At 36.0% G+C, this 18731-nt stretch overlaps 2 protein-coding genes across 18 annotated transcripts in view; one reads left to right on the forward strand and one right to left on the reverse strand.

The window, feature by feature from the left end:
- The first annotated feature begins 1651 nt into the window (after positions 1-1651).
- Positions 1652-5598, forward strand: parapinopsinb (parapinopsin b). Of its 2 annotated transcripts, XM_055183479.2 has the most exons (5): positions 1652-1727; positions 1823-2137; positions 3348-3676; positions 3805-4038; positions 5263-5598. In XM_055183479.2, exons 2-5 carry the CDS (start codon positions 1864-1866, stop codon positions 5374-5376), a joined length of 951 nt encoding a protein of 316 aa, XP_055039454.1. In that variant the 5' UTR covers positions 1652-1727; positions 1823-1863; the 3' UTR covers positions 5377-5598. The 2 variants fall into 2 exon arrangements, with proteins under 2 accessions (XP_055039454.1, XP_055039453.1); XM_055183478.2 differs by lacking the exon at positions 1652-1727 and having other exon boundaries at positions 1802-2137.
- Positions 5599-10209: 4611 nt separating this feature from the next.
- Positions 10210-18731, reverse strand: part of cacna1da (calcium channel, voltage-dependent, L type, alpha 1D subunit, a) — an 89587-nt gene continuing 81065 nt past the window's right edge. For all 16 annotated transcript variants that reach the window (XM_073876260.1, XM_073876262.1, XM_073876256.1 and 13 more), the window contains 4 exons: positions 16659-16798; positions 16325-16431; positions 15360-15671; positions 10210-12513 (listed from right to left, as the gene is read on the reverse strand). In XM_073876260.1, the coding sequence (XP_073732361.1) occupies positions 12208-12513; positions 15360-15671; positions 16325-16431; positions 16659-16798 (865 nt within the window). In that variant the 3' untranslated portion in view covers positions 10210-12207. The remainder of the gene's footprint in view (positions 12514-15359; positions 15672-16324; positions 16432-16658; positions 16799-18731) is intronic.

Raw genomic sequence — 18731 nt, forward strand, 5'->3', positions numbered from 1 at the left:
TAATTGAGAATGTGAACACTGGAAACCAATGAGGAAACACTTTAGTATTTAGGATTTATAATTCTCTATTCATCAAACTAATGACATGATATGCTATTTTAATCTTATTTATTATAACTGCACTGTAAAAAAATGCTGTAGTTATGCGGCTGTTTTCCAGTAACTTACTGTAGATTAAAATGTATGTTATTTACTGGCAACAGTTTGTTTAAAAGTGAAATGAACATTAAACATTAACAAGTCTTTACAAACAATAAAAAATAAATAAAATAACAGCGTCATTCAAAGCATTCTGGGCACCAGAAATCCTAATCAACCTTTTTCTGTTTTTTGCCTTCAGTTTTTTTCGCAGAATGCTTTGAATGTAAAGATAATACTTGTTAATGTTTAATGTAACTTTGAACAAACTGTTGCCAGTAACTAACCTATTTTAATCTACAAAAACATAAATTAGATTAAAATAATACACACCCTGTAATTTTTTTAAATCTACAGTAAGTTACTGGCAAACAGCTGCCAGTAATACTGTATTTTCTACATACGTTTTTAACAGTGCGTTTATTATCATCCCTAAAAACATACAATCTTGGTAAAAAAACTACATATACTGTCAGAAAAATATTGTCAGAAAAAATAGTCCCTAGCTGTCACCGGGGCTGTACCCTTTCAATAAAATAGACAATTGTACACTGTAAAAAAATTCAGTAGAAATTACAGTGTTATTGCAGCTGGGTTGCCGGTAATTTACCGTAGATTTAAATTTATGTTATTTACTGGCAACATTTTGTTCAAAGTTAAATGTTAAATTAAGTCTTTGTCTTAACAGAGTAAAACTAAAAAAACAGCATCAAGCTAAACATTCTGCGAAACAAAATCTGAAGCAAAAAACTGAAAAAGGTTGATGATGATTTCTGGTTCCCAGAATGCTTTGAATGAGGCTGTTATTGTATAGTTTCATTCTGTAAAGACAAAGACTTGTTAATATTTTACATTTATTTAACTTTGAACAAACTCTTGCCAGTAAATAACAAAAATTTAAATCTACAGTAAGTTACCGGCAACCCAGCACCAATGACACTGTAATTTCTACGGATTTTTTTACAATGTACCTAAAAAGGCTACTTTCACTATCAATCAAATATACAGATGTACAAACATCCCACATTAGCTACATTAACTAAAAATCTACCCATCCCAGAAATTCAGAAATTGCACTGTAAAAATGTGCTGTAATTATGCAGCTGGTTGCCAGTAACTTACTGTAGGAGATAAAGTTTAAAAATGTTTCATGTTTATTTAACTTTGAACAAATAAATAAATAACATAAATGTAAAATCTACAGTAAGTTACTGGCAGCTAGTTGTACACAGTAATACTGTAATTTCTATAGACTTTTTTTAGTTGTTTGTACCAATTCTGTAAACCTGTTTGGAACCTGTTGACATGTTGACAATTACACTGCTTCATGTTCAAAGAAAAATATTTGGTTATTATATTTATTGGTTCTCCCTAACCCCAAAATAGCTGGAAGAAATCTGAAGAAAAAAACAAAGCTCAGGTCTTAGTAGGTTAAGTCATTCCACTATTGAGGGGTCAAGTTAGATCAGAGATCATGTCTAGTAAGACCTGTTGTGTCTCAAATCTGGATCTGCAGGACTTTTCGTCTTACAGGACCTAATCTGAACGAGAAAGCTTTTTCGTGTCGTCGTCCGAAGACACGCTGTGAGGTGAATGTTCAATGCACTTGCATGCCATAAAACTAACAAGAAACTGATCTGTCCCTCATCCAGACTTTTTTTGATTGAGATGGCCTCTTTTTCAGAAATCCTGAACGGATCTTCCGTCCATGTCCTCGGTGCAGAGATGCCCCTGCCACAGGCAGGATTCATCACGCTATCTGTCCTCATGGCCCTGGTCTCCATCACAGCTGTCGTGCTGAACGCTACGGTTATCGCTGTGACCTTACGGCACAAACAGCTGCGACAGCCGCTGAATTTCGCCTTGGTCAATCTGGCAGTGGCCGACCTGGGTACCACATTAACAGGCAGTGTGCCATCTGTGCTGACCAATGCCGTGGGCTACTACATTATGGGACGGGTCGGATGCGTGTTGGAGGGGTTCTGTGTTGCTTTATTCGGTGAGTATGTGCTGGTTTATTCCAATACAAAATCATTTGTATTATGTAATCTCCATTGGGTAACGCCTGCTGGGCTTCCAGAACACACAATATGATCTAATTCGAATTTAATATTGTATTTCACTTCATTAGTCTCAATGGAAATAAAAGAGCATTATTTTAGCTGATACTGCAATAGTGATGCTTACTAAGGCAACCATGACTATAACTTTAGTGACCCTATAACCATTTATGTTTATGGATATGAATGATAACTCCTTATCAAGAAGGGATGAAGTGTATTTTCAGCAATCAGGGTTATGATTTCTACTTGGAAAGTGATAAAATGGGTGTAAAAAAATCCTATCTATGGACCACCTTGTTAAGGAATCAGCTATAGTCACCACAAAGAAATGCCCTACACTGCAAAAAAATATTTTCAAGAAAAAAAATTCTTAGTAATTTTGTTTTCAGTAAAAATATCTAAAGATTCTAATAGATTGGGATGCTTTTTCTTGATGAGCAAAGCGACCCCAGAAAATAAAAGTCTAGTTTTTAGAACAAAAATATCAAATTTAAGTGATTTTGTGCATAAAACAAGCAAAAAAAATCTGCCAATGGGGTAAGCTAATTTTTCTTGAATTTTTCATGAATTCAGTGTTTAAGAAAAATGTTCAAGATTTTTTTTGCTTACCCCATTGGCAGATATTTTTGCTTGTTTTATGGACAAAATCACTTAAATTTTATATTTTAGGTCTAAAAACTAGACTTATTTTCTTGGGTCGTTTTGTTTATAAAGAAAAATCATCTTAATTTAAGAATTTTTTGAAATTTTTACTGAAAACAAGACAAAAATACTAAGAATATTTTTTTTTTAAATAATTTTTTGCAGTGTAGCATCCGCATGGGGACCTTGATAGGACCAAACCCCTAAATAAAGTGCACAGCATTGCCATGGCAACCGAAAGTCAAGCATCACGAGCAATCACTTTTCAATAAGATGTAACAATTTAGTTGTGATTGCTTTTTTTATCTGAAATTGTAGACACTTTGCAACTTTATATTTTATTGCCTTCCTAACATGAATCACTTTGTTTTCTCAAATGTATGCAAATTAATTTTTTGTTTCTTATCCAATACCAAATAGTACTAAATCAATTACATGACTAAACCCTTAAGATTTAAATGAACTCCTAATTCTACTGTAAATGTTCCTTTATTTACTGTACAGGTATAACGGCACTATGCACGGTGGCCCTGATCGCCGTGGAAAGGCTGTTTGTAGTATGCAAGCCTTTGGGTACAATCACATTTCAAAGCAAGCATGCGGCAGGAGGGGTTGCATTATCCTGGCTCTGGTCTTTAATCTGGAATACTCCACCTCTCTTTGGCTGGGGGAGTTACCAGCTGGAGGGGGTGGGAACTTCATGTGGACCTAACTGGCAGGGTCGAGACTTCAAAAACATGTCTTACATCATTTCTTACTTCTCACTTTGCTTTGCCGTGCCATTGGCCATCATCGTGATTTCATACTCGTGGCTGCTGTACACCCTAAGAAAAGTAGGACATTGGCCTGTATTTGAGTGTTGTTTTTTGTGAATTGTTTATAACTCTAGATGAAAATGATACATGCCAGGCTTTGCTTAACCCTGATATTGTATAACTTCTGAGTATCTTATCTGTATTAGGTAGCTAAAGTGTGCGGAGGGGCAGCAGCGAGGGCGGAGTCAAAGGTGGCATGGATGGTGGTGATGATGGTGTTGGCGTTTCTTGTGAGCTGGCTGCCATACGCTGCTCTGGCTTTAACAGTCGTATTTAATCCCGATGTCCAGATGAGCTCTCTGGTGAAGGTTGTACCCATATACATGGCCAAAAGCAGCACTTTCTACAACCCCATGATCTACATATACATGAACAAACAGGTGACTGAAATCAATACTGAAACACTAAAATTGATGTGGCTATTTAGTACCAGTCAAAATTGTGTGAACGTCTAACAAGTATGATTTTATAGGTTTATTATTGTAGGCTAAATAAGATTATTAATACAAATAATGATCAGTACACTGCGAAAAATTATTTTCAAGAAAACATTTTTTGTCTTGTTATCAGTAGAAATATCTAAAAATTCTTAAATTAAGATGCTTTTTCTTGATGAGCAAAACGACCCAAGAAAATCAGTCTAGCCTCCAGACAAAAAACATCAAATCTAAGCGATTTTGTGCATAAAACAAACAAAAAAATCTGCCAAGGGGGTAAGCAAAACATCCTGAAAAATTTTCTTAAACACTAAATTCAAGAAAAATTTGCTTACCCCATTGGCAGATTTTTTTTTGTTGTTTTATGCACAAAATCACTTAAATTTGATATTTTTGGTTTAAAAACTAGACTTATTTTCTTGAGTCGTTTTCATCATCAAGAAAAAGCATCTTAATTTAAGAATTTTTAGATATTTCTACTGAAAACAAGACAAAAATACAAATACTAAGAATTTTTTTTCTTGAAAATAATTTTTTGCAGTGTACTGATGATTATTTGTATTAATAATCTTATTAATAAACAAGACATTTTTTTCTTGAAAATCATTTTTTTGCAGTGCACATCAGCATTTTTATCAGTAAGGGGATTTCTAGTGGGCTATTGACACCAGATGTAGCCATCAAGCCAAATATTGAATTCATACAAAGAAATCAGAACATTTAAGTATACAAGTTGAGTCATAATAAATAAAGTGAAATGACACAGGGAATAAGTATTGAACACATGAAAAGAACAAGGTGCAAAATGGCATAGAAAACCAGAAATCTGTTATTATTGAGAGAGAAACCCTGCCCCCTATCAGTACTTATTGATATCAGCTGCTTTAGTCCTAATTGATGGCCTTTAAAGGCTTCTCATTACCTAGGAGGCACACAGGAAAGACTTCGGGTAAAAGCAAAGAACTATACTTGTATACTCAAATGTTCTAATTTCTTTGTATGAATTTAATATTTGGCTTGATGGCTACATCTGATGGAAAGTTTGTGTCAATGGCCCACTTAGAAACCCCCCCCACTTAGAAAATGCTGATGTGTCAAATACTTATTTTCCCCACTGTATATGTATATGTGTATATATATATATACTGAAAATTGTAACCTTTTCAGTTTCAGAGGTATGCACTCCCACTTCTAATGTGTAAAGACCCCGGGCCATCAGAGGATGAAGCATCGGAGCTTCAAACAGTCGTGTCACCATTGAACAAAATCAGCCCAGAGTGACTAAAAAACTAGTGCTCATCACCTATAATTTAATGTCACCTTCACTTGCTACAACTTTGTATTCACATTTAAAGTGCAATATGTTTCTAAAACCTCATGTACATGTATTGAGAGATCAAATTATTAGCAACTACATGATAGTATCTCACAAGGTAAATACAAATATCCTTTGATAACCTTTGCATATAATGCTGCGTTCACACCGAACGCGAATAGAGCGTCTGGCGCGAATTATTTCAATGTTAAGCCAATGTAAAGAGGCATTTAGGCGCGTCTGGAGGTCTCGCAAATCCACCTCATTTGCACATCTAGTTTGCGTGAATTGAACGTTGCCGTGGGAAATGCGCAAATTGAAAAATGGAAAATCGTGCAGCGTTCACCAATCAGGAGCTTGCTCGAGTAGTGACATGATTACAGGAAGCGAGCGGATTCGCAGAAGCCCTTTCCATGACGCAAATTTTCATGTGAATGTCTCTAATGTCTAGAATTTCATGCGCGAATGAAGCGAGTAAATTTAAAAACTGCAAATAGCACGTTTTTGCCGCATATACCGCGTTTGGTGTGAATCCAGCATTAGAATAGCCAATTCATATGATCACTTCAAACAACACTGTAATTGCAACTTCTCTTATTTATAAATGTTTTTGCATGTGAACAGAAAAATGAGAGTTTGTTTGTTATTTATTCATTAAGTTTATTCAGTATTAATCATTAGAAAATAAAATTTTAATATTGATTAAAATCAAGTCCAGGCCAAAATAAATAGGCAAATTACAAAAAAATGTATCCATACAAAACCTAGAGGGATATCAGAAGTCATCTGCTACGTAAAGAAAATCTTTTATTCTTTTTTCCTCATGGAATATAAACCATAACAGAGCAAAGATAAGGACTTTCAAAAGAAGAACATCACCACCACACATCTTTCAATTACTTCTGTACATATATTACACTATAATCTTATTTTCCTTACAGCATTATTAATAAAAATTATATAATAGTAGTAAGCAACAACTCTAGATGAAAATGTGATAATCAACAGATGTGGCTCTGAAAATGTAAAATGTTTAATACTTTAATTTTTTGCTAACGCTCGCGTTAACAATACAAAGCAGTGCACCTTTATTTCTCCGTTCTCCTCATCTGTTCCAGCACTGAAAGGTGAAATGTAAATGACAAATTACAAATTACTAAACCGTACGCACAGTCACAGAAAAAAAAGTACAAAATTCGCCCCCCTCAATACACAAAATATGAATAGAAAACAAGGAAAACAAACTTCACGTTACAGTACTTTGTGCAAAGACGAACAGCAATGTGCTAACAGTTAAATTCCATTGGTAAATGAAAAACCAAATTTTCTTCTTTTCAGGAGTCCCTGACACGAGGTAAAAGTTTAATCTTTAGTTTCACAAGTTTTTTTAAAAGTTTTTTTAATTTCTTAAAAATAATGCATATTTTATTGTCCTTACCAGTAATTGCTACGAATAGTACAATGTGCCAAGAATGTGCATTGGTCCGTTAACAAGATACAGTAAAACTGACATGAAGAGACCAGAACACAATGTAGTTTTTCGCTTGGATCATTTCAAAAGCCCTTTCAGATGTGCACGCGCAGTGGTTGAACCCACAGTATTCGGTTGACTGAAAAAGCACAGTACTCTTCCAAAACACATAAACATCAATTCCCACAAACCCATTTCTTCCCTTCATTTTCGCTGTAATGAAGCTTTGCACTTCAGGGCAGTGGCCTTCGCAGTCAAACTTTATTTTTTGCTCTTTTTACCCATAATGCCCAGCATTAATTTGTCTGTTGGAAGTGACAGAAAGGTCAATTGAATCGTGTAATCCTGCACTGAGGTCTCAGGAAACATTTACAAAACCTTAAAGGACGCTTTAAATGCTGATATGTTTCCCCTGCACTATGCCCATGAAGAGGTATCTGCAGAAGCCGAAGCTGCAATAAGCATTGAAAGGAAAAATAACACAAGAAATAATGCGTGGGAAATTGGGATCAGTATTGCTTAACCAGTTTCCTGCCACGCTTTAAGAAACAGTTCGCCCAAAAATGGTCATTTCAAACCTGTATGTGTCTTTACATGGCCTAAAAACAGCCAGTGTTTATTTCTGACAAGTTCAATAAGTCAATACAACTTGTGCGTTAAATCTCAAATCTTATAAAACATCATGATACACTCTTATAAACAAAGATGCTTCATGATGACATAGAAGAACGACTTTAGGGTTCAATAAAGCCTTTTTAACATCTTTAAAAAAATTCTGTTTCACAAAAGGTTTGTTGTAGTGAAAAAACTTTCTTTAGATTATAAAAAAGAAATTGTTATTTTATGGATAGCTGTGAACAAACTTTCGTGGCACCTTTACTTTCAAGAGTGTACCTTAAAGGGATAATTCACCCAAACATGAAAATTCAGTCATCATTTACTCACCCTCATGTCCGTATACATTTCTTCGTTCTGATTAACACAAAGACACCTTAAGGGAAGTGTGCTACCAAACCGATCAAGAAACCCATTCACTCCCATAGTAACATAAAAGAATACTATGGAAGTGAATGGGGCCCATGGACGATTTGGTTAACGTTCATTCCTCAAAATATCTTTGTGTTCATCAGAACAAAGAAATTTATACAGGTTTGTAACAACATGATAGTAAGTAAACAATTTTTGGGTGAACTATCCCTTTAAGGCAAATTTATACTTCTGCGTTGAGTGTATGAAGTAAATACGGGATAGCCTACGCATAGTTGTGTATGCCGTCACACTCGCTGCTGCCTTAAGCCCAGACTCGTATAGTCTGTTTTTTACGTGTACGAGAACGTACGCGCACGGTCGAAAGCATGGCCTTGCAAAGTATAGTGTACACAGAGATTCAACTCATGCGCCAAAACCAAGTGTGCCGCACAATCCCTGAAAAGTGAAGCCAAAACGTCTCGATTGCCCCCCAGTGACTGGTCCCAGTATAGGCCATAAACCCCGCCTCCCCCATGTTATTCAATGGGACTTGAGACCAACTAAAAAATTTAATTACACTTTAATTATTTTTTTCCGAAGCTGGTTTCTGTCATTTACTGTAGTTTTTATCACGCTGATGTAAATTCAAGTGTTTGTTTTTAAAATAAGTTTGTTTTTAGTTAGTCATTTAATGCTATAGACCGTTTCAGCAGTAACAACATAAACAAGCGGCTGCACGTAACTTCCGGTAATCTCCGCTAATAATAAATAACAACAAAGTCCTTTAAACGTAATTTATTTCTATAACAAGCAAAACAACAACACATAGATTACCTAGGAAACCAAAACATTTGTTATTTTCGACGATGCGTTTGTTCAAGAGATCAGTTTAGCAACTAGTCAGACCATAAAAAAAAAACGAAACCGGAAGTAAGGTTAGGATCCAGACGTGTATCACGTGCGTCCGATGAAACCGTCTATAAAAACAGTGATGTCACGTCATGATTGACAGCTGTGATATGCGCATTCTGCGAGAGTGAGGGCGGGGCCTTGACTTCGCGGCTTTACTTCCTGCTCACTACTCCAGAACTACAGGACTGGTCCTGAAATCACTACTGCGCAGACTCAAAACCCAAGATGTCAGCGCCGTATCAGTACACTGACGGCTTCATCTTTTTTTACAGTCTATGGCCAAAACGCAATGCATCTCCTGGACTACCTACTATATTCTCCGGTAGGCGCTAGCGCAACGTACAATTACCAACATGATCTCACAAAGTTCCGTGGGATAGTCACGGAATTTTTTGCTAATTTTTCCGTGACATTCTCACGGATCGCCGCATATTTCCGTGGCCCTGCCACGGACTTTCTTTTCCGTGGCATTCTCACGGATTGGCCACTCAACTGCTTTTTCCTATTTTCAAACCATTGTGGTTTCGGTTTAGGGTTAGATTTGGTGCTTGCGTTACTTTGTCACTGTAAGTATTGGTTTATACAATTTTTTCTGATGTATTCTTTTATATTTTCTAAACTTTAATCAATTGTCACCTGGCATTGGGGTTAGAGTTGGGTTTGGGTAGGGATGTCATTTTATGTAAATCTAACCCTAAACCGAAGCGACAATGGTAAGAAAATAGGACAAAACAGTTGAGTAACCAATCCGTGAGAATGCCACGGAAAAGAAAGTCCGTGGCAGGGCCATGGAAATATGCGGAGATCCGTGAGAATGTCACGGAAAAATGAGCAAAAAATTCTGTGACTATGCCACGGAAATTCGTGAGATCAGGTTGACAATTACAATTAAAAAAATCCGGCAGTGCACGTACACTACGTGCGCACTTTTCTGATTACGAAAATTGCATCACGCCCACTTTACGCAGACCTTCGCGTACACGTAAAAATTGACTATACTTCGGCCTTTACGCACAGCTCCTTAAAAAATTTAACTACACGTTGTGACAAAGCAGACTGCAAGATCTACGATTTTTCGGCTTGCATTTCTTCCAACGCATTTCCAATGCGGAGTCGTTTTTGCATTTTTAATTTTTAAATTAATTCATTAAAAGTAATTTCACTAAACGTGCATTTCAATCTCCAACATAATTCGCTCAATTTCGGTCGCCATTGTTCGTAGTAGTCTAAACTTAAAACAGCAGCAAAGAAACTGAACACCGTGTAACATAAAAACCCCACCGCCAACTAGTGTTTTGGCAGTGTAATTGCAGTGCGACGCAGAAGTATAAAGCCCAATTTATAGTCGTGCATAAGCTCTACGCCGTAGCTACGCCGTAGGTTATCTGTAGCCTGTGCGTAGCCTGACGAGCAAAATTTTTAACAGCGTGTCAGTTCTATGTGGACCGCAAGCGCTGTAATTGGTCCACCAGAACCCCTCCCGTCAGGTAAAAAAACGGCATCATAGATATTTCCGTTTGCGACGTTGAAAACAAAGATGAGCAAACTTGAGGAGTGATTTAACTCAAACTGCAACAAAAGTCGCTGTTTATTTACTTCCATAATTGCTGGTCTTCTGAATTCATACACAACAAGTTGCTGTTTCTTCTTCGTTTGTGGGTTAACATGCCAAGCTGCTTCTTCATTGACGGTCACGCTGCTACTGTGGTTACACGCATGGATACTGCCTACTAGTGGTCGGCGCATGTGTTTGCACGTCGACGCCGCAAAAGTATAAATGAAAACTGACGCGGAACCTACACCGTAGGACCTATGCACAACTATAACGAGCCCTGTTCACGACGGCATCGGCTGCTATACGATGTAGGCTAGGGCATACACTTGGCGCAGAAGTATAAATTAGCCTTTAGTGTAATGAACAAACTGAAATTTAACATACCTGTTTGAATAAATAAAGACCATTTTGGGCGAGCTGTCCCTTTAAAAATGCATGACTGGAACCTAAAACTTCCATTAGCACATATTTTGGTCATAATCCTCTTTATCATCATCATCATCATAACCATCATTATAAAACTTAAAGGAAGATTTCAATCCGTCCCCATCAGGGCACAAAACACCCAACGCTGTTGGTGGAATTTAATCGCTGATCTGAAATTAGCTTTGGGTTTCCCTGTGCATTACACGGGGAATATTCATAGATCAGCTACTGTAGGCTTCTCCGTGTGGCAGCATTTTTCTGGCGAGGGTCGTATAGTATAATCGCAGACTTATTAAGCAGCATCGTTAATGCACAAAGCATTTTACCATTGCACCTTTCTGCGCACCTCCCCTGCACAAAATATGCAATGAAACTCGCACGAACCCTAACAATGGACACAAACGAGAACACAATAAGACACTATTCTGTAAAGCCCTACTAAAATCCTCTTAAAGGAGGTTGACTTTTGTGACCCATACTGCATGCCGTAGATTTTCAAGGAACACTGGTTACGCTTTCGAAACGGACATCGAAAGAAGAAACGACTTGCATATCTTGTGCGGGTGTCACAGACATAACCTCATAAAAAATTGGCTTTTTTGTTCAGTTTTTCACAAACGAGAAATGCATATGAGCAAAGAATAAAGGCAGAGGAATTAGTAAGGTACAGTACCTATTAAAATAACACCAAATGTCGTCTTTTCGTTATGCAATAACATCAATAAGGATTAATATATTGCTGATCTTTTTTGTACAGTACATAATTACAAAATATATGTCTCTTTACAAAGTTCCTTTGCTTTATATTACAAGTCATTTACAGCATATATTATGAAATATCAAACAGGCTATCCTAAATTAAAAAAATAACCTGCCTGCTAGTGCATTCAACGCAAATGCTGAAATCTTCTTGTAAAATCTATCCAGTTCACCGCAAACCTGCATGATATCCTTATTGTAAACCAGTGTTGTATTATTAGCGTTTGATCTCTAAAATATGCAGTTTACCTTATCGTTACTAAAATAAAGTATGGGTCGTAACTTCAAACTAAAGCCTTCGAGGAGGGATATGCCATACTTAGCTTGCATTGAGCTTGCAACGTGCTTGATATGCAAAACCCTTAAAGTGACTGAGGTAATGACATATTCGCTCTGATTGTCATCACCTTGGAAACAGCCCGCCCCTTTGTACCTCACCTCGCTGCTCAATTGTCCGTTTCCTGGAGTGACAATAAAAATTCACTTCGCATTAAGTGAAGTCCCCACGATCACCTTTTCCTTCCTGGCGCTATGACAGCAACTTCCTGTTCAAACAGGAAGTGGGCGAACCAACGCGTCCATTCTTTCGGTGCCTTTCTCTTCCGCTGTAAAGGCACTTCTTTAGGTAGTAAGCCAATAAATATACTTTATTTTCATTTGATCGGTTCTCGATGAAAACTATTAGCAGCAGCCGCTAGTCAAATGCTATAACGTAGTAATGCATATCATTTCGTCCGCCAGGTCCTCCTCGTACCGCGGCCGAGGTTCGGGCTCTGGTTCTTCGTCGCTGTAGCTAGCCGTCACATCTTGTAGCTCATAGTCTCTGTGGGCCAGTATGGGAAAAACGTTGACGCCGTTGACTGCCGGCGTGATGGTGCCGTTCAGTAGATGACTGGCGGCGCTTTCCATTTCGTCTATAGTCATCTCGCAAGCGTCTGCGATCTCGTGCTTTGTGGCAGCCACAAATTTTGGATCTTTGGCGTATCGGCCCAATCCTTCTGATATTAAGACCTGTTTCCGGGCAAGAAAATAAAAACCATTTTTAACAAACCGTAACATTTACTGACACTAAGGCCCTGTCCACACATACATGAGTATTTTTTTTATTTTAGCTTTTCTATGTGGTTTGGCAGTTCGTCTTCAAGCAAACTCAGTATCAGCCGATTGACTTTTATGAAAACTACTAGGGTGAAGAAGATTTTCAGTAACTCGAAGTAAGGAAAAACTCATCCTGATCAGCACAACTTAAATTGGGTTCAAAGTGAGGCTACGCAATGTATATAAAATATTTACAATGTATATGTACGATTTTTTTGGTGATTATAAAATTAGTATTCCTGCAAATTTCATATGCATGTTACACTTCTTATTCTTCTTGTCTTATCAAGGACAATTTCCATGTATCCTGGAAAGCCCATCTGGTCTAATATGTTATCTGTCATCCGTCTTAACTCATTCCTGCCAGCCTTTTTTTTTTTATTGCTTGTCAGCATTTTTTGTGATTTTCACAAAAGTTTCACAAAATCCCTTCCAGGAAATTTTTCTTCTATAAATATACACTGCAAAAAATGATTTTCAAGAAAAAAAATTCTTAGTATTTTTGTCTTGTTTTCAGTAAAAAAATCTAAAAATACTTAAATTGAGATGCTTTTTCTTGATGAGCAAAATAAACAGAATAAATCTAAATGGGTCTAGTTTTTAGACCAAAAATATCAAATTTAATTTATTTTGTGCATAAAACAAGCAAAAAAAAATCTGCCAATGGGGTAAGCAAATTTTTCTTGAAGTCAGTGTTTAAGAAAAATGTTCAAGATTTTTTTCTTACCCCATTGGCAGATTTCTTTGCTTGTTTTATGCACAGTGTTGGGGAAAGTTACTTTTAAAAGTAATGCATTACAATATTAAGTTACTCCCCAAAAAAAGTAACTAATTGCGTTACTCATGGAAAGTAATGCTTACGTTACTTTTAAGTTACTTTTGCGTTACTTTTTTACTTGGCTGAAGCTTGATCTCTTTCAGGCTTTGCAGGTGTTTTTATGACAGAGAAGTTGTGCATTCAGAAACTGCATATTTCCGTTGCAAAAATGTCAAGCTCTGGCCTGCCTTCTCCGTTTTCGACTATACCTGTTTCCACTCAGCCGGGACGCATAGAGTGCCAACACCACGGGTGTGCATAATTTTCTTATAATTCAAATGACCAGAGTCAATTATTCCTCTTATACCACGGTTACCAGAAACATAGCTCTGGTGCCTATTTTTAACTGAGGGTTCACACCAGACGCGAGTTCAACAATTTGCGCGAGTAGATTACATATAAAGTCAATGCAAAGACACAATCTGATGCGTCCTCGCGTGGGGCGATGCAAATGAAGCGATATGGGTGGCGCGTTTGCTGCAAAAACACGCGCTATTCCCCTCAAATGCTTCTTCACCCAAGTTAAAAATATTCAACTCGAGCAAAAAATTTGCATGACACGAAGTAAAATCATGCGAGTAATCTAGAGCGAGTAACGCGATGCCCCGCGTTTGGTGTGTATGTAACATTAGATATTTGACTAGTTAGTGTGGTTTACAGAAAAATAATCAACACCCATGAAACCTTTCTCAACCAATCAGAATAAAGCATTCAACAGGCCCGTGGAATAGGTTCAGTTTAATTCAGTACATTTTTTTTATCAAATTAATTAAACTGAAAGTAACTCGCATTACTTTTTTTTTAAAAAGTAACTCAAATATGAATGTGTACATTTATAAAGTAATGTGTTACTTTACTCATTACTTCAGAAAAGTAATATTATTACGTAATGCAAGTTACTTGTAATGCGTTACCCCAACACTGTTTATGCACAAAATCACTTAAATTGGATATTTTTGGTCTAAAAACTAGACTTATTTTTCATGTGTCATTTTGCTTATCAAGAAAAAAGCATATTAATTTAAGAATTTTTAGATATTTTTACTGAAAAGTGTAAAAACATACAAATATATCAAATATGGGTTTCATCAAAAATACAAAATTTTGAGCATAAAGCTGAAATAATTGCATTTCTGTAAAGGAATTTTGTTAGAAATCAGATTCAGAGCGATTATCAAAACATACACGGAGTTTAAAATATAAAAAAATTAGTTTTTGCTTCAATTTTTTTATAAATTGGGTATAAATTTATAAAAAATGTATATTGGCCATCTAGTGGATAATAGTAGAATTACAGATTACCATAAATACTCGCCAGGAAAGCGTCATTGGCAGGGAAATGTTTTCTCTTAATTGGCGAGATAACTCGAGATAATTCGTTAATGGAGGGGAAAAGTTAATAATTTACTAAATGTCCTTTAGTCTCATATAAAAGTATACAATTTTATTAATTTACAATTTATTTATATGACAATAATAGGATTATAATATTGCAATAATACTATGTAGTCTAATACATTCTATTCTATATGTATTTTTCATATACATTTAATAATTTTCTTGTTTTTGTTTTATTTTTCCATGTAAATCTGCTTTGATACTATTTAATTAAAATTGTTAACATTGGAAACGTTGTGAATGCCTTGACATTTCTTTCATACAGATAATTTTCAAAAGAAAAAATCAAAGTGAATTTGTCATTTTGAAAACAAATGCTTTTTTTTAGGCTAATCTAACCCGGTAGTTAAGTATGTCTGTATTTTACCCAACAAAGAGTTAAAACAACCAAGCAATTTTTAGAGTTTATGTGTAAAATATTGATATTTGTCAAAATAGTTTCAAGTAGGTATCTTACCATCAAAGGCTGCCCAAAACACAAACGTCACAAAACTTGACTGATTCAATCTCAAAAAACGAAAAATAGAAAGGATTTTGGACTCACCGCCTCCACCAGACTGGTGGCACTGCCTCTCTTTTGATGATACTGGTTTCTGTACTCAGGTGGGACCTGCAGGTGAATGGGTGAGTAGTTTCTCTGCTCGGGGTCATCTGTATACCACGAGCTCTTTCTTATAGATGTGTGACTGCCGCTCGCGCCGTCTCTCAGAGGACGGTCCACTCGGATCAGAGGCGTGTAGTAGGGCGTTCGGTCTTTACTCGTAGGAGTGGGTGGAGGTGATGCCCATGATCTGGTAGATCTTGTAGGTGAAAGCCTGTGAGCCCTGCTTGAGTCCAGACCTGCTACTGCCATCACCTGGTATAGTGAACGTACAGCAGTAGACATAATACTGTATTACTACAGTGACATGATTTCAGTACACAATACACCCCGGCTCCAAACCCAACCCATGCAAGATCTCTAGGTGTACATACACACATGTGTACTGTACATATTAATATTCAGGTATGTATTCATATATATTTTTCGGTAGAGATGATTTCTTTACTGTCTGTCTGTAAGTCTCTACTTGTGTATTTTTTGTAAAACTTGTTTTTTATGTCTATACTGTTTGTGCTAAAAAATTTTTTTTATAATTGGATAACCATTTGTGACTCTGGACAAAACTAGTCATAAGCGGCGTGGATATTTTTTATAATAGCAATACATTGTATGGGTCAAAATTATCTTTTTTTTTTCAAAAATCATTAGATTATGTTCCATTAAGATATCTTTGAATTTCCTGCAGTAAATATATAAAAAAAGTATTTATCATTAGTAATATAATAATAATAAAATAGTAATATATGTTGCTAAAGGACTTAAAGGCGATTTTCTCAATATTTTCATTTTTTCCAACTTTAAAACCACTTTTACATAAAATAATCATGATAATAATAATATATATTATATTATTATTATATATTAAAATAATCATAAATTAGTTAAAAGAGTTTACTGTATGTTACCTGGTGTTGCATGAGATGTAACGGAAGAGCAGTACGCTGGTGAGGAAGGTCATCTTGACTGTTCTGCCTGCGCAGACACTCAAAATTAAATGATGGCCTCCGATGACCTTGTGGAAACATCCATCACGTAAGTATCAATGAGAAAAATATTAGAAACTTAACAAAAATGTAACATTATCTAAACCAGATACTGCAGTTCTGACTCTAAAACCTGATTGGATGATCCATTTTCATTGCCATTATAAAACAGCTGATATACTGTATGTACACCTGTAACCACACCTCAGTTTAAATCTAGTGTCTTATTGCTTCATTTAACTCTAGAAAGACTTGCCTTGTGGTGTAGGAGGAAGTAATCTTCTCTTTGGCGATCTATGTGAATCATGATAAAGGGGCTGCTCATCATCATCATAGTAACTATCAGGATGATGGTAACCCCGCGGTGTCTCATACTCCTGGTCACTGTTGGGGTACCTGCACAATGTCATGCCACACAGTACATAGATTAGGACAGAGTTTTATAGATTATCATAATTTAAGTTTCATTTGCATCTCATACTGATTATATGCTTTTTGATATATGAGTCAGTTTGAACAACATATAATATTTACTGTATTCATGATTTTCACAATTAAAGGCACAATATGTAATTTTACAACAACAATGGCCACAGTTTGGTAGTGCTTTTAAAGCAACACTATGTAGTTTTTTACCTTTAAATAATGTCTCTAAAACTATTTCAGTGATAGAACAACTTTTAACTGGACAACTTGTAATGTTGCTGCAACCTGAGCAGTCTCCTAGCTGCTACAAGCACACTCTGAAAGTCGAGGTGGAGGGTAGAGCACACAGCCCCGTCCCTGCCTGCAGAAGAGTGTCTGATACCAGGCACTGTTGCGCTTTTCAACCACATGGGGGAGCTGTAAGTCATTTTTACATGAAAACTACATAGTGTTGCTTTAAAGAATGTAGAATGATGGGAGTTGTAGTCTCAATCCTGACAGATTTCAGGTGATCTTCTGGCTTTCTATGCCATTTTGCAGCTTGTTCTCTTCATGTGTTCAATACTTATTCCCTGTGTCATTTCACTTTATTTATTATGACTCAACTTGTATACTTAAATGTTCTGATTTCTTTGTATGAATTCAATATTTGGCTTCAATCCCTGTACTGATAAAAATGCTGATGTGTCAAATACTTATTTTCCCCACTGTATGTATAACTGTTACATTATAATGTAAGCTCAAATGGTAGTTGATAGAAGCCACAACGTGCTTAGCGTTACTACTTCCACATGCAGCACTGCGCAGATTGATCAAACTACCGCAAGAGAACTGCTTCGAATTGCTTTTTCGCTAAAATTGGACGTCATATGCTGATCGGTCTGCACAGTGCCACATGAAATCAAATACACCGGTGGTTTTGATGCCAGTGCAACCGGAAACCGAGGATAACCTGGACATTACACCATTGACAAGCGACCCTTTAACTCTTTCCCCACTAGCGTTTTTAAAAAAAAAGTTGCCTGTCAGCGCCAGCATTTTTTATGATTTTCAAAAATGTTTAACGCCTTCCAGAAAATGTTCTTCTTTAAATATATAAACATACAATATATCAAATGAAAAAACAGACCCTCTGCTTTTAAACAAAAAAAGTTTAATCCTCTCAAATATGGGTAGATTTCTTTAAAAATACAAAATTTTGAGCTACAGCTGAAATAATTGTTTTGTGAAAGACTTCTGATAGAAATTTTATTCAGAGCGATGATCAAAATATACACTGAGTTTGATCTGTTTACAGGTCTGTAACAAAGTTTGTCTTCCAATGCGACATGAATGTATTTACTTGGATTAAAAAATATGAAGGGGCAAAATATATTTTTAATGCCTTAAAATGTACTTAATTTTTTAAATATTTTTTAATATATATCAGAAATTGCCCAAAATATATTATATTTAAGTATAAAATATAAAAAAGTTGCCTGTCAGCGCCAGCATTTGTTATGATTTTCTAATCATTTTTATGATTAGGTTTCTTTAAAAATACAAATTTTGAGCAAATTGACCATTTTGAGCAAAAAGCTAAAATTAATGTTTTGTGAGAGACTTCAAGAGATTCAATTCAGAGCGATAATCAAAATATACACAGAGTTTGATCTGTTTGACATGTGGGGTTGCTTCCGGGTTGTACAATTTGTGTAAGAGCGCCATCTGGTGGATAATAGAGGAAACATGGATTGAGGGAAAAACTTGGAAGGGAAGCTTTTTCTCTTAATTGATGAGTTATCTCGCTAATGGCGAGGAAAGAGTTAATCGGGGCAGAGTGCTTTCTAAAACTGCAAATTCTTTGTATTAAAACACAGTCGTTTTTTATATATTAATGTAAAAATTATACATATTGTGCCTT

The sequence above is a fragment of the Misgurnus anguillicaudatus genome, chromosome 14, assembly GCF_027580225.2.
Source record: "Misgurnus anguillicaudatus chromosome 14, ASM2758022v2, whole genome shotgun sequence".
NCBI classification, from domain to species: Eukaryota; Metazoa; Chordata; class Actinopteri; order Cypriniformes; family Cobitidae; genus Misgurnus; species Misgurnus anguillicaudatus.

Excerpts from the sequence above, each read along its gene's own strand:
- parapinopsinb (XM_055183478.2), top strand. The coding sequence starts at position 1,807 with ATGGCCTCTTTTTCAGAAATCCTGAACGGATCTTCCGTCCATGTCCTC. Across the intron at positions 2,138-3,347 it reads GTTCTGTGTTGCTTTATTCG|GTATAACGGCACTATGCACG; the intron begins GTGAGTATGTGC and ends TTTACTGTACAG. Across the intron at positions 3,677-3,804 it reads TGCTGTACACCCTAAGAAAA|GTAGCTAAAGTGTGCGGAGG; the intron begins GTAGGACATTGG and ends TATCTGTATTAG.